We start from the raw sequence: 16,441 nt of genomic DNA, 5'->3' as shown, positions 1-16,441 counted from the left end.
ACCTATCCCATTAAAAAATAAGTCAAAATCTCTTAATACATTTTGTCCAAAATGTTTTCTGCTACGTCTTTATTAAATGTAGCAAGGTTTCCAGGCCTATGGCCTTGATGTGGGTCTGCCATTAGTACCGGAATCCTCCCAGCCCATGTGAGCTGAGACCCTGGGTGTGACAACGGAAGCAGCGACAACTCCGGCATCTTTGTTTGTGGTTTTTATTTGAATTAGGGGATGGGAGAAGGGAATGAGTGGGATACTTCTTGAGGCTCAACTAATTACAATTGGGACTTTACTTCCAAAAATGCCTGTTGGCGCTTCCTTGACGCCAGCCAACGCTCACTGACACTGAGAACACTCTGTAGAACAAAGAAGTGCTGAATCCTCGACTTGTAGTCCAGAAAATCCAGGACTGAGAACTGTAGAACTCCTGACACTGTTGTACTGTGAAAGTCACTGAATACTTTCCCCCGCCTGGCACAGCTTGAGGTAGTATGTAGTAGAACTCGGTATAGCTGTTACTTTAACTGGCACGCTTTATACAATTCAGGGCCCAAACTGCAGGTGCCCCCTTTGACCTTGAACTCTTCAGGGTCCACTGACTATGTACCCCCTCTGTAACTTCAGGGTCCTCAACCCAGGTACCCATTTACAGCTAGCTGGCACTGGATCCCAGAACCTCTTCCAGAGTGGTCCCCTCTAACTTCAGGCAGACCCCCAGGGGCAATCCTCAGTACTCACGACCCGTGTAGGCTTTCCTGGGACTGGACCCCTCTCTCCCTCAGCAGGCTCTCGGCACACCGGATCCCCTCAGCTCACTCAACACGCTCTGGACACTCAGGCGAAACCCTGAGACCTCCACCTTCCTCAGACAGGAGGAGAGACAGCCGCACTCTCCTTCGGACTCTGCTCCTGCCAAAGACATCGTGTCATGTGCCACCCCCAAACTTATACCCACTCCCAGAATCTTTTGCAGCACAATCTGCCTCCTGGGGTAGTTACAAGCCTGGATGTGTCCCCTGATTTGGTTTCCTCCACCACCCTATGAGAAGCCTCTCACAGGAGCCAGTGGGGAGACTCCCCTTCAGCAGGCACACCTGGGAACCATGACACCATGACTATTAAATCACAGCCCTGCTGTTAGGCAGACAAGGCCCACTATACCTTTACCTAGCAGCTACCTGTAGGGTGCTACATAAAAAAAAAAAAAAAAAACAGTATTACTGTGATCAGTGCTAATAATTTGCACTGTCACTGTACTAATGACACTGGGCAGGAATAGGTTACCATCTAGGGCAATCAAGGGGTTAAATATGTGCCTAAGTTTGTGTGTGTTCTGTCTGCTGCTCTTACTGGGGATCTAGTTGCTTTTATTCCCTGCTTAGGAGTGAATTAAAAAGCAATGAAATTCCCTGCCACTAAACACAGCTCTGTGCTGTTTACAGAGCTGTGTTTCATGAGGCTCAGAGCTGATTAACGGGTGCCAGCGGTCCGTCATGGGCCGGGACCCAGTTATTGCCATGTGCTGTGACGAATCATATTTATATACGTGATTCTGCACACGCGGCCTGCAGTGTCGCATTAAATGTACTGTGCGTGGTTGGCAAATAGTTAAGCGATTGAACAGTACTGACTGGCAAATTTGATGTTTTTGATATGTTTGCATATCCTTTTCTATATGAATAAATTTCCATTACCGTGTTACACAGGTCTTTTGCTAGTTCTTTTCTGCTCCCTGTGGCTCAGTATCCTGCCTGCTCAGTGCATCTTCTATTTTCAATTTATAAAGCCAAAAATAAGGAATATTAACCTTTTAATTTCCATTTTAATGTGTGTCCCCTTGTGTGTTTGTGCCATGGCCAAACGTTCCAGTATATGTAAACTTTTGCTCAGGGCCATCTGGGAGATTTTTGTTGTGATTTAAAAAGGAGGCAAAAAACTGTTATAAATTGCTTCATATGATCAGTAATATTTTCAATATCCATGCCAAACGTTAACAATTTCTGCCAGGGTATGCAAATTTTTGAGCACAACTGTACACACTATAGAGGGATAGGCTTGGCTCATATTTCATGTCAGAGTTTTACAGCCACTTTAATGGTTGACTTTTTCAGAAACGAGTAGTTAATGTATATCGGCTGATTACAAGAGGAACTCTGGAGGAGAAGATTATGGGTCTGCAGAAGTTTAAGATGAGCATTGCCAACACCGTGATAAGTCAGGAAAATGCCAGCCTGCAGAGTATGGGCACTGACCAGCTGCTTGACCTGTTCACTCTGGATAAGGTAAGGTCAATGTTTTTGTGAACTCTTGAGTTACAGCTGTCCTTAACAGGGGTGGGTAATGTAAGCTTTAGCTATTATAATGTAACACAAAACATTGAAAACCTAAATTCTAGTTAAAGGGCAAACTCACCTTTAGGAGCATGTTGCAACCAAATTTAGGGTGTAACGTGTTACTATACACTCACCTCCCTCCACTGCCAGTGCTCCCCGCCCTTTGAAAGCGGTTGGGGGAACTTCCATTTGCGGTTTTCAATTGGAAAACTGCGCAGCTGTGCGGTGCTTCACCCACACAGCCCCGTGTCATTTATTCAGTTTTCTGCGAATGAATGAACTGCAAGTACTGTCGTCTGGCCCAGCAGATGGCTGGTAGTTAATGAACTGCAATGGCGCTGGTGAACGCTCTCGTAGTTCTTTGGTTCTTCCTGCTATTCCGTAACAGCCTGACCATAAGGGAGGTACAGGCAAACAGCTGACTGAGAGTCTGCAGGGTCCTGGCATTGCACATGCGATTTGCTGCTCATGGTTTCAATACTTTACAGGCTGCAGTGTAAAAAATAAATGCACTTTTTTTTAAACCTGCAAAAATGTGAATTTATTATTTTTTAAAAGTTGTTTATACTTTAAAAAATATAATTAACTCTCTGATGGCGACAGGTACCTTAGATTACACTTTTTTTTCTATTTTGTACATGTCTAATACTTGTCCTTTTTTCCTCAGATAGCTCATTCCCCCCTCTCCAACAACTTACACAGGCACATAAACCACAAACACGTGATACCAGTCACAAGTTGTTTGATATGTAGGCTTAAGCAAATATTAGTAACTTATGAAGCAAAAACCCCCTTCATTGTGGGACTTTAAAGGTAACAATAAAATGTATACAGAGAGATTAATTTTCTAAAATTTATTTTTGGATTTTTTATAAATTCTTTGAATAATGATCACATTACCAAATATTTCAATACAATGTTATAACATATGACCATACATGATTGGTCCATCACACACAGAAGTAAATAATGAACATAGTGCTACTTGAGGAGTGGTGCAAAGTCCAATGCGTTTCGAAAATATATTAAGTAAAAAAGTCTTCCCCAGGAAACTTGAATCCACTCCTGGAAAAGTACAACAGAATGTAAGTTACAAGTCCATCAAAAGACCTACATATATTTACATTTACATATGTTCATATAAAAAATATATTTGCGACTACTTCTCCCTAGGATGTTGGTTGGAGATCTTTCCCCCACCCCACCCATTCCGTAACCCCTCAGAGGAATTCCCCAGTCCAGTCATACCACATACCTGCGAAGCATGCACTCTGTTGAGTTTCTCCCCTGGGGATATAAATATTAGTAACTTAGCTGTAACCTAAAAGCAAACCTTTATTTTATTGCAGCTTAGAAATCCTTATATGTGATGGCTGCATTTTTGTTTTGTTTTGTTCTTGTTTTTTTTTTTTTTCAGGCTTTTTTTTTTCTCCTATTTTACCTGGTGATCTGGCCAGTAAGTCTGTTTTTTCAAAAGAACAGGCTCTTTTGAAGATGAGTTACAGGAATGAGACAAACCATTTAAAACTGTTAAGGGTGCTTACAATGATCAGGTTTTTGTATGTAAAACTCGGTTATCCCAAAAGGAAGAAAAACTGTTTGCTGTAACTGCTTATAAAGTATTAGGTGCAGTTTAGCTTAGCTTTAGTTTGTTAGGGTACCTAAATCTGCTAGTGCATCCATGACACCCCCCTCCCCCTCATGACTGGATGAATGAGCACAGGGGGCACCGTTGGACAGCAGCATTGTCGGGGTGGGGGCACTCTAACACGGGAGGTTTGTTATTGGCCAAATGATCGGATTAAAACAGAAGGGGAAAAAAGCCTAACAAAAACAAATGCTGCCATCACATCTAATGGTAAGCTGCAATGTATTACATTTTTGTTTTTTGCTCACAGAACAGTAACTGTTCCATGCCACCAATGTGGCATGTCTCCATACATCATGTTAGTAGGCCTGTCCAAAGGACTTTTCTTCTCGTTCCCTTTGCGGACAAGCTGTAACGCATAGCAGTCATGCCAAAGAACACCAGGAACTTGACATGGGGTAAATTTGTCAAGGTTTTGTGAATAGTCTGGTTGTATAGACCAGTTTTTCTCAACATTTTTTCAGTCAAGGCACCCTCCAAAACTATGAACAGTCTTGAGGTACCCCATTCTAAAATGTAAAAACTATTCTGATCATTTTACATGCAGCAACATCAATACACATAAGACACCAACATTAAAGGCAATTTATTCTTCCAAAGCAAATACACTTTTACAAACTGGTACTGACTAGTATTCCAATATTCCCATATTTTCTCCATCACTTGGCTAATGAGACCCCAACGCTGATTCAGCGGATTTCAAACAAGGATGAAATGCAGGCAACTGACATCTTTATCCACTGATGATGTCGTTAGGAGGTTGACTGCTAAAAGGCAGTAATGGTGTACAATGAAAACCTGTAGCTTTGTGTAACTAAAAGGCAGTTTTCATCCACCCACCGGCTTGTATACAATTTTGGGGCAATTTGTAGGCATTTTGCCAAGGCACCCTGGTTGTTCAGAAATCGGTGAGCTGGAACTCCTAGTTTTTAGAAACTCCAGTCTTATGTCCTATTCATTCACTTGCTTGATTATCTACGCAGTTTGGAGTTTGTTTTTCACTTGGTCAGCAGAAATTGTCCATAACTGAGGTTTCCCAGCTCAGACAGACAATTCCCACCTGTGTACAGGGACATGTAGAGGTAGTTTACTTTGCTCATAGATGATTATCTGGGCCTGTCAATAAAATGGATCTGTTACAGATCCTTTTTATTTAAATTAGGGATGGGCTTGGGGTTTGGACTGAAGTAGAATTGTCTGAACTTTGCCTGTTCGATGAATAGCCAAACTAAATGAATTATTCGCTGGGCCTGGGCCGGCCAAGTTGAGCCCCTGAATGCGGTAGAGGGTAATGCATTTAGCTGCTGTATTACTACTGCTGCAAAAGGTGACAATTTTTTTCTGATCAGACTGGTTGTGGCGGAGCCAACGGCCACCAACTTCTTGACAACCAATGATTGATATGTCATATATGAGCAATTTAATTGTTTTTTATATTTATCCCCCCCCTGTAAATGTCAGTTTTTATGTATGAACAATAAAAACGCCTAAAAAAATGCTTATTTCTTTTAAAGGAGAAGTTCCTTTTTATTCAGAAAATAAATGCACATCATCTTGCAGGTAAAAAAAAAAGTGCATTTATTGTTTTATACTGGAGCCTGTAAAGTATTGCATCGGTTATTAGCAAATCATGAGTGCAATGCAGGAGTCCTGTAGGCAGACTATCAATACACTGTCTGCCCATACTTCCGATTATGGGCAGGCAGTCACTGATTGGCAGGAAGAATCAATGAACCACAAGGCCATTCACCAGCGTCTTCAGTTTATTAAAACTACAAGTTGTTGGCCACGAAGGTCAGCGGCAGTTCATTCACAGAAAATTTGTGATGCCGCTGTCTGGGCAGAGCCCTGCACAGCCACGCTGTTTTTAAATTGTGACAGCTGCCCACTCGGTGTCCCTCATGACTGCACAAGTTGGTATCCATGATCACTGCCACACCGGTGCAGTGTTGCCTCTGCCTGTACTAGCTCTGGCCTGTTAATTGACCACCTTTCTGCCTGCTGCCTGAACCAATCCTTTTCCTGTTTGCTGACCATGTCTCTCTACACAGCCCGCTGACTACATTCCTGCAAGACACCATGTCGGTGAACATGGCATTCCTTTGGGCAGCCATGTACCAGTGGGCAAGGCTTGCTTGGCTTATAGTTCCTGGGACTGCTATAGGTGACCCTACACGATAATCCCTGACCACTCCTATAGAGGGAACAATTGCAGTACATTTGGTTTTGACATAATTAGTGTCTCAAGCTGCATATGAGAACTATTTGTATTAAATTGCCAATTTTGGCATTTTCTTTCTACATTTAAAAAAAAAAAAAAAAAACTTGCGGCAATAAAATGAGGTCTTCAAAGAACTCACCATGCCTCATAAAAACTTCAAGTGGGAGTAAACTTCTATGCATGAATTTTACCTATAGGTAAGCCTATAATAAGGCTTACCTATAGATAGTGCAAATATCTCCTAAACGTGAACGATTTAGGAGATATTTACTGTGGATGTTGCCAGTGGCTACACTGGTTCATTCGCTGTGAAGAAACTGCATACCTGTGCCGTTCCTTCAGAGGCCTGTGCCGTAAATTGCAGCTGCTGCGCACATGCGCAGGAGTGACATAATCGCAGTTCCAGCCACTCGCACAGTAAGAGCCTGCAAACCATGAGGAAGACCAGGTGAAGATGGAAGTGCCTGACAGCGTGCCATTTGAGGGCTTCATTCTAAGGTAAAATTCACATAATGTGCTAGTATAAAAAAAAGCATAATACCACATTATGACATTGCCTTGTAGTTATAAAAAAAAAAGTACCTTGGGGTGTTTACATTCCAACGTTTGGTCATTTTGTGGGGGTTTTTACTGTTCTGTTGCTCCAGGGCCTCCAAAAATGTGATGGGCAGTCAGGAAATTAGATCCATAACGTATACCCCTAGAATGCCTGAAGATACTTCCTTGGACATTAGACCCCTCTATATGGCTAGGCTGTGAAAGTCTCACACGTGTATCACCATACGCAGGAGGAGTAGCAGAAAGTATTTTGGGGTGTAATTCTAAAAATGTTAGTGTATGAGGAATAACCATAAAAGAATAATACTGCATTCTTGTGGAAGAAGAAAATTTGTATTGCTTAATTTTCCAAAAATTGTAACAAAATTACAACTACAAAAAACTTGCCATGCCTCCTACTAAATACTTTGGACTGTCTACTTTCCAAAAGAGGTTCTCTGGGTCATTAGTATTTCTACTGTCCTGGCATTCTTAGGGCCTTCAATGGAAATGTTAGGCAGTCAGTACATCAGGACTGATCAATTTTCAAGTACAGTGGGTATTGAAAAGAATCAACCCCTTTTAAAATATGTAAAGGGAGAGCTGCGCTAAACTGATGTATCTGATAAGTAATCAGGGTAAGCATACAAAGACCACAAACTAGAATTAACTAGTATTCAGTAAAGCGGTCAAAAAGCAAATAATATACCGTATTTTCCGGCGTATAAGACGACTTTTTAACTCAGGAAAATAATCTCAAAAGTCGGTGGGTCGTCTTATACACCGGGTATCGTCTTATACGGCGGATGCTGGAGCCGAATTGGAGAATATGCGGTGGGGGAGTGAGAGCACCTCAGCTATGCTGCCACACGGACTGCCTAAGCTGACAGAACACCCATCCAGGCTCCCCCGCCCCTACCTCCACCGCTGTCCAAGTTAAAAAGCCTGTGATTTGTTGTAGCTAGGGGCGGTCCTAGCAACCAATCTGCCTGTTAAATGGAAAGATGGACACTTCCTGCCTTATGCTCGGACATGCTGCATCCTCTATCTGCTGTGTAAGGTAAGGGGGGGGGGCTGTAAAGGGGACTGTGAGTAATGTGCAAGTAAGGGGGACAACTGTAGAAGAGACTGGGATACAAGGAGGGTGACTGTGGAGGGGATTGTGATACAAGGAGGGGTACTGTGGAGGGGACTGGGATGCAAGAAGGGGGGTTGTGGAGCATGGCAGCTCCCATGGATTTATTGTTTTATACTTCCTTTCAGCTTTAGAGTGAATTTGGAAAAGTTTAATCCACTTACACTGTTTTATGCATATTCTATATTTTAACTGGAAAAGTTGGGGGGTCGCCTTATACGCCCAGTCGTCTTATACGCCAGAAAATACGGTACATAAACTGAACCTAATGCAATAATATATTAGACACAGAGTCCATCAAATGATAAAAGTCCAAGTTAAGCAGGAGTGGGGAAGCAAAAAAGGGTGTCCAGTGTAGAAAGGGAAATCCTTCACCACTTCTTATGTGCCTAAGCCCACAATCCGTGCCGCATGCAAAGGGCTCACACCAGGCTTACCGGAGCTCAATAGATAGTGAGCATGTCAAACACTATATCCACTATGCAGACTGGCTGATGTCATGGGACCTCCTCAGCGTGGCAGGGAAGCCTCACCGTGGCAGGGAAGCCTCACCGCACCGCTGCCTCTGGATGTACAAAGCGAAGCACCCCAAGCAGATCTAACAACCTCGCAGCGATCCACGGACCCAGTGAAAGGAAAGGGGAGCACAATAGCGTAGTATGTATTGGTAGTTTATTAAGAAAACGGTTAAAATCACTTACATGGATGAAAACAACAAGCGCTTGTCCTACAGATATCCCGCTGCCGCCCGACTTCCGGGTTGCGTCGTGGTGACGTCAGCACGCCTTCCCCCTTTTAAAATAATACATCCGTTGCTTTGCAGCCTGAAATGAAGACAGCCAGATTTTGTTTTTATCCAGCTGCAACTTGGAACATCCTAGTGAAAGATCTAAAAACCAATGTGTCAGGAAAAAAAATTAAAGCAAAAGGTTGATTAACAAAATACTGACACAAGGGGTCCAAATTCAGTGATTCTGTTTTAATTACAACCTTTAGTCTGTAGCAATATGTCTCTACTAACTATGCACATTTAGACTTTGCAATATTTGCCCACTCTTGCAATATTTGCCCACTCTTCTTTGCAAAACTGCTCAAGTTCAGTAAAATTTGATAGTGACCGTTTGCGCAGTCATTCCACAGAATTTTCAATGGGTTTTAAGTTTGGGTTCTGACTAGGCCATGCAACGACATTCACCTTTTTTCTCTAACCACTGTGTGGTCATTTTTGCTGTGTGCTTTGGGTAATTGTGTTGTAAGGTAAACCTTCTCATTGACCACTTTCTGGCAGAGGGCAGCAGATTTTCCTCAAGAATGTGATGGTATTTTGCCCAATCCATTTTTTCCCTTTATCCTGACAAGTGCTCCAGTCCCTGCTGTAGAGAAACAGGCTTTACTGTAGGAATGGTGTTTTTTGGATGGTGAGCTGTATTGGATTTCCGCCTCAGCATGATTAGCTCAGCGTGAAAAGAGCTTTCCTGGAGGATTGCAGTCCCTGGTAGTGCAACTGAAGCAATCAACTATGTGTGTCAAGGAACTGTTAAAAGCTCTCCGGGATAAAATTGTGGACAGGCACAATTTAGGAGATTGATACAAAAACATTTCAATGGCTTTATAAATGCCTAGAAGCACAGTGAAGTATATTCAGGATCAAGACATCGCTCCAAACTGGATTAAAGTGCCAGACTGGATTAAAGTGCCAGAAGGAAACTGGTCAGAGACAACCAATAAGTCTACAGCAACTCTGAAGCAGTTGCAGCAGGAATTTTTGACAGAGTGGTCATTGTGTGCATGTGAGAAATTCACAAATTCTCCACAAATGTGGCTTGCATTGAAGTTTGCAAGAAAAAAGGCACTGCTCAAGAAAAGGCCACATGCAGTCAGGACTGAGCCTTGCCACAAAAATGCGCCTTTAAGATTTTAAGGCCACATGGAAAAAGGTTTTCAGAGGAGACTAAAATTCAATTATTTGGCCTCCACACCAAACGATCCTCTGCCTCCTCAGCTTCTGTGGTGAATTCGGCAGCTGCAGACGCGAGTCACCCCTACTGGGTCATGCGCGCACCCTGAGTGCTCTGATAGAATGATTCCTCTTCCACTACAGTCGCGCATGAAAAGGTGCTGGTGGATGCATTGATTGTATCTGTGCGGAAAGCTTTAAAATTGGAGGACGCAGCTATTACTGCGTCCGCTGCGACGGTGCAATTTGGTACCCTTGAACCTCCAAGGCGGAAAAGGTGTTCCCCTTTCCCGCCTACTTCGACAACAATGTTGCAAGTCAGTGGGGTTCCCCCAAACACACTGTTGTGGTCCCTAATGCTAGGAAGTTTCCGTTTTTGAAGAGTCCCTGCTCAGTACCACCCGTGGTGGACTCTTGGGTTTCCAGGTTGAATAAAGCCACCCTCCTTCCGGTGGAGGACTCTCCATCTTTTAAGGACCCCTTTGATAAGAGAGCTGAATATCTGGTGCAATACCTTTTCACCGTGGCCGGTTCCGTTCTGCGGCCAGTGTTTGCCATATCCTTGGCTTTACAAGCATTAACGGAATGGGCTAAGCTCCTGCGCCAGGATTTGGAAGGTGGACAACCACCTCCTATCCTGGCAGAGCTGGCGGACCAGTTGGTCCAGGGGTTGCAGTATATCCGTGATGCCTCTCTGGATGTGGCCCCCTTAGCCTGCAGGGTGGCGGTGACTCTGCGTGGCATGATATGGCTGAAATACTGGTCTGCAGACCAGGCTTCCAAAAAGGTATTGAGTTATCTTCCTTTTGTAGGAGACCGCTTGTTCGGAGCTTCCATGGAGGAGATCATTTAAGGGTCCTACAGGAGGTAAGCGTACTCTTCTTCCGCAGTCTGCCAGGAGTAAAGACTCATCGCAAGCGTGGTCCTTTCTTCTTGGCCCATAAGCGGTCCTTTCGTTCCAGTGATCAAAATCCACCTGTAACCCCGCAGCAGGTTCCAAGAGGCCCTGGCCGGGTAAATCCAGAGCGGGCTCCTCCAGGACCGCAGACAAGCTCGCTTCTGCCTGAAGGGATGCCTTCACCCGTACTTGGGGTGGGGGGATGTCTTTGCTTCTTTCCGGGTCCGTGAACCTCCTGAATTCAAGACAAATGGGTCCACAAGTTGATTCGGTCTGAGTACAAGGTTGAGTTTCGGTCCTTGCCTCGGGCAAGGTTCTTTCCTTCCAATCTGCATTCATCCCCAGATCGTCTAAAAGGTCTTCTTGGAGAGATACAGGATCTGCTCTCACAGGGGGATCTTTGTACCAGTTCCTGAATCTGAACGCTTTCAGGGGTTTTATTCAAACCGTTTTACTGTTCCCAGGAAGAAAAGCAAGATCAGTCCCATTTTGGATCTCAAGGCTTTGAACCGCTTTGTGCAGGTTCAGAAATTTTGTATGGAGTCGATTCGCACGGTAATGGCATCCCTTTATTAAGAGGATTTCCTGGCCTCTATGTAATATCAAGGATGCTTACCTTCATATCCCAATACATGTCGGACATCAGCGTTTCCTTCACTTTGGTGTGGGTGAGGAGCACACTAAATTCGTGGCAATTGTAGCCTCGGCTCCTCGGGTGTTTACAAAAGTGTTGGCCGGGGTGTTGGCTGTACTGAGGCAGAAGGGGATTGCAGTGCTGGGGTACCTGGACGATCTCCTTCTGAGAAGTCTTCAAATGCCCTGAAAGACTATCTGGACATTTCGGTGCAATATAAATATCTATCCCCTCCGTTCCTTCTGTTCTTTCTCGGTGTCTCGTGTCTTGGAGTTTCTCCAAAAAGGTGTAGATCAGCGTTTGGCCCTGGGTTCCATCAAAGGCCAGAAATCGTCCCTGGCGATTTTCCTTTAAATGCCCTTTGGACACATTCCTTGGTTCAAACCTTTTGTTTAGGGGGTCTGCCACTTAGCTCCCCCTGTGAGGTCCCTGTTGCCTCCGTGGGACCTCAATTTGGTGCTTTTGGTTCGTCAGAAACCGCCCTTTAAAAATATTCGTGAGATTCCTCTGCTCACTTTGACACACAAGGTAGCTTTCTTGGTGGCTTTTACTTCTGCGCACAGGGTGTCAGAGCTCGGTGTGTTGTCCTGTCGTTCACCTTACCAGGTGGTTCAGAGACAATGTGGTGCTTCGTACCGGTCAATAGTTCCTTCTTAAAGTCCTCTCTGTGTCCTAAGCCTATGCATTGAGAGATCCTAAGCCTAAAGATTGCCTTACATTCTTTAGATGTGGTTCGGGCAATCCTGGTGTACCTGACGGCGACTGAGTCGTTTCCGGAAATCAGATTTTTTGTCTTTAAGAATGGACCCTGTAAGTGGATGGCCGCGTCTGCTGCGACCATTTCCAGATGGATCAGACTGATGGTGGTGCAGGCCAATTCCATTAAGGGTTATCAGGATCCTCCTTTCCCTGTTAAGGAGCATTCTACGAGGGCGCTTAGTGCCTCCTGGGCCTTCCGTCGTTAGGCGTCAGTGATGCAGGTATGCAAGGCGGCCACATGGTCATCTGTGCACACGTTCACAAAAATGTATAAGGTGGGTGTGTTGGCATCTGCGGATTCTTTTTTTGGCTGCAGGGCTTTGCAGGCCGCTGTTGGAGAGGTCTAGGCCTCTTTGAGGGTGTATTTGTTTGTCAGATGAGCTCCAGTTTTTCCTGGTTGGCTATGTTTAGCCTTTGGGAAGTGTGTTTTTTCTTGCTGTTATTCCCACCTCTCATATTGACACTGCTTTGGGACTGCCCATCGGTCAAGAAGATATGAAGCTGTGGCCGTCAGTTAACGAAAGAGAACTGGATTTTTGTCCTCCTGTAAAATCCTTTTCTCTAATGTTCATTGACAGACACAGCACACCTTCTATTTAGTTGGGTTTTATGTTCTTCGGACACTGCTTGTTACAAAACTGAAGTCCTATACTGCCATATAGGCGTGGTCAATTTTTTTCCCACCTAGTGTCCTACTCCTATGGAGAGCAGCATAAACCATTGGTCAAGAAGAAATGGAGCTGTGTCCATCAATGAACATCGGAGAAAAGGAATTTATGGTAAGATAAAAATCCAGTTTTTCCAGCAAGAACTCATCTATGTGGTTTTTAAACTCTCCAGTATCCTCCCGACTATAGAAGTTAAACTAACAGGTCTATAGTTACTTGGTAAAGAATGTGATCCCTTTTTTTTTTATTTTTTTTTTTTTTTTTTAGTGAAGAAATGTAGCAGACTACATTTTTGCCTAAATTAATTAAGAAAGATTTGCAATTTTTTTTTTTTTTTTTTGCAACATTTTCAGTACTTTCTCATTATATATATCTCTATAATTGACAGATGCAGCTCCTTATCTTCGTGACTCATGATAGGGTTATGCTCCACCTTCTAGGAGTAGGCACTGGGCAGGAAAAAACTTAACCACGCCTATGGGGGCTGTCCCTGCAGGCATAACCCCTCAGACTCTATCAAACAGTTTGTTCTGCCTAGTGTTAGTAATAGGACCTAGCTCCCTGCTTGGACTTCGGTCTTAGCTGTATCAGGGAAAGTTTGTGATTTTTTTTTTTTTCCGAACTAGTTAGTTCCTGAGGACCAAGATGCAGAGGAACTACAAGCAACAGCCGGCTGTGGTTTTGCACTGGATAATCTAGATCCTTAAGGTCTCCCAGCCTAGCCAACGAGCATGAGCAGGTTATAGTCCAGAACTAGGCCTTGCCACGACAGTGCCCCGATGGATGGGGACGAGGCTGCGAGTCTCCCCTTTGGCTAAGAGCACCCCCAGGGTGGTGATCTGTTTTGGAGTGGCACCCACCAGGTACCACAGTATGGTGAGTAAAATTGTCCCCCCCAAACACCCTTGGCGTTCACGGGTGGGCCCCTGCCTGGAATGGTTGGACCTTATGGGTCCCACGGTTCCCTGGCACCCCGGAGGACTAATCTGGTGTACCCCTTGGCATTCCCCTACCCCTAGAAGGTTTTACCTTTGGGGGGGGGTAATATTGCGGCTGTTATGGCACTTATTTGAGGCGGGTGCATTGTCCTGGGTGGGTCCCTGGCTAGGGACCTTTTAGATGCCTATTGTTCTGGGACCCCTTTGGGCGTCCTGGGGACCGCATGGCACGCCGTGAGGGCCGCCATTTTGCTGTGGTTCATGATTTCTGTGTTCCGATTAGTTTGCATGGGCAGCCATTTTCTATACTCCCCAATCCCCCCCCCCCCCCATTGAGAATGTATAAGCGGCCATTTTCTTGAGGTCCATGGGATGGACAAGCATGCGGCATAGCTTGTAATGATAAAGGCAGAGCTTCTTCCTCTTCCTGTGCAGACAGTGTTAGTTTCGTTTTTACACTGATCAGGCTGGATGCTTCTCTGTGGTCTGGTAACGTTCCTGGGTTTCCCTGTGGGTTTTTTTCCTCTTCTACTCTGCTATTACATAATAATTTAGGGATTAACGGTGGGACTGCAATTTTCGCGGTCTTAAAGGGACGTTACACAAACATTTTTTTTTTTTTTCATTTGAGCAATGGAGTCCCAGGATAAAAATTCACCTGGAGACACCCTGGAAGCAACTGGGGGACCCTCCGGTTCACAGTCGCAGCCAGAAATTGCAGTTTTTTTGCAAAGCCTAATGTCAAAAGTGGATTTTGTCATTTCTGGTGCTGCCAGCCACAAATGCCCTCACCTCCATCAGCAGGGTCTTCGGATTCTGAGACCGATATGGTTGCCACGGACGCAGACCACCTTGAGGGGTTGGTGTCTTCACATTCTGGCGGTGAAGAGGACCTGTCATCAGCTGCCGCACAGGAACGCGCTCTGGTGTGGAAGCCCTAATAGTTTCTGTGCGGGAAACTAACATTGGCTGTTGAACCTACAGCATCAGATACGCAGGTGTCTTTTGACTCCCGCAAATCCCGTAAATCAGGCAAGGTATTCCCTTGTCCAGAATTGTTTCATACTATTGTGGATGAACAATGGCGACGCATTAAGCACATGTTGGTGGTGCCTAAGCGTTTTGCACGCCATTATCCCTTTGTGGAGGCTGTGTCCAATAGGTGGACTGTACCACCAAAAGTGGATTCTCCGGTGGCCAGGTTGAATAAAGCGACTCTGGTACCGGTGGAAGAGTCTCCAACCATTCCGACCCCGTGAATAGACGAGTAGAATCATTGTCCCGCCATTTACATGTGGTAGCAGGTCACATGTTAAAGGTTACCTTTTTGTGAATGTTTTAGTAGTGCACACTGCTACTGAATGGGTGAAGTTACTGAAAAGTAACTTGGAAGTGGCACGGCTTCCCCCCTGCGGTACTGGAACTAATAGACCAGTTGACCCAAGCCCTGGTGTTCATGTGTGATACGTCTCTGGACTCGGCTTTGTTGGTGGCCTGAACATACGCAGTGGGGATTGTTATTAGGTGCATGGTATGGCTAAAATGCTGGTCGGCTGACCAGGCTTCTAAGAAGGCTGTGACTGATCTTCCTTTTACAGGGGAGAGGCTATTTGGCTCCTCCCTGGATGAGTTGATCAAAGGTATCATGGGGGGGTAAGAGCACTAATCTGCCCCAGTCCTCTAAGGGTAAAGGGCTGCGTACTAGGCGGGGGCCTTCCTTTACTGCTCACAAACGTCTTTTTCGTGGCTCCAGGTCGTAAGAAAAAGGTAAAGCGTTTAGGTCTTCTGGGGGTTCCAAGAAGCCATGGTCAGGAAAATCTAAGTCCGGCCAATCTGGACCTGCAGACAAGTCCTCAACTGCATGAAGGGACGCCCTCACCTGAGTCTGGGGCGGGGGGGACCTCCTTGATTCAGGACAAATGGCTTCACAAACTGATCCAATTAGGATACAAGATCGAATTCCGGTCTCGTCCGTTGGACAGGTTCTTCCTGTCCAATTCTCAATTATCCCCAGTCCGACTAAGGGACTTGCGAGGGGCGGTACACGACTTGCTGTCACAAGGAGTGATTGTGCCGGTTCCCGCTCCAGAAACGTTTTTCGGGGGTTTTATTCAAACCTATTCACTGTGCCCAGAAAAGAAGGCAAGGCGCATCTTATCCTGGATCTCAAGGCCCTGAACCATTTTGTGCGGGTTCAGAGGTTTCGGATGGAGTCAATCCGCACGGTAGTAGCGTCTCTGCATCAGGGAGATTTATTAGTCTCCATAGATATCAAGGACGCATATCTATGCTGGAATTTGCGGTAGCAGAGGAGCATTGTCAATTTGTGGCATTACCCTTTGGTTTCGCCTCTGCTCCCAGAGTGTTTACCAAAGTACTAGCACCGGTATTGGCACTGCTGCACCGGTGGCGGATTGTGGTACTGGGGTACTTGGACGATCTCCTGTTGAGAGCGGGACTCATTCAGCCTTGTTGGGGGATCTGACGATCACGGTCGGAACTCTGCAGGAGTTTCCGCGCTGACTCCAGTTCTGAGACTGGATTATCTGGGCTTGACTCTGGATTCAGCCTTGGTGAGGGTTTTTGCTCCCCCAGACAAGCTGAAAAAGTTGCAGGGGGCGATTCAGTTGTTGCCACAATCTGTCCTCTCTACAAGTTCGCAAGCGAGCCTTGGGTCTGATGGTATCGACCTTCGAGGCGGTTCCGTTTGCTCAGT

The 16,441-nt window shown here is 45.2% G+C and overlaps 1 protein-coding gene across 1 annotated transcript in view; it reads left to right on the top strand.

Moving 5' to 3' along the window:
- Positions 1–16,441, top strand: part of BTAF1 (B-TFIID TATA-box binding protein associated factor 1) — a 251,002-nt gene that overhangs the window by 230,917 nt on the left and 3,644 nt on the right. The window contains exon 37 of the mRNA XM_082268123.1: positions 2,109–2,279. Coding sequence (XP_082124249.1) covers positions 2,109–2,279 — 171 coding nt within the window. The remainder of the gene's footprint in view (positions 1–2,108; positions 2,280–16,441) is intronic.

The sequence above is a fragment of the Pelophylax lessonae genome (genome assembly GCF_965119305.1).
Source record: "Pelophylax lessonae genome assembly, chromosome: 9".
Taxonomy (NCBI): Eukaryota; Metazoa; Chordata; class Amphibia; order Anura; family Ranidae; genus Pelophylax; species Pelophylax lessonae.
The sequence above is the reverse complement of the archived record's forward strand: the minus strand, read 5'-3'. Positions and strand labels throughout refer to the sequence as shown.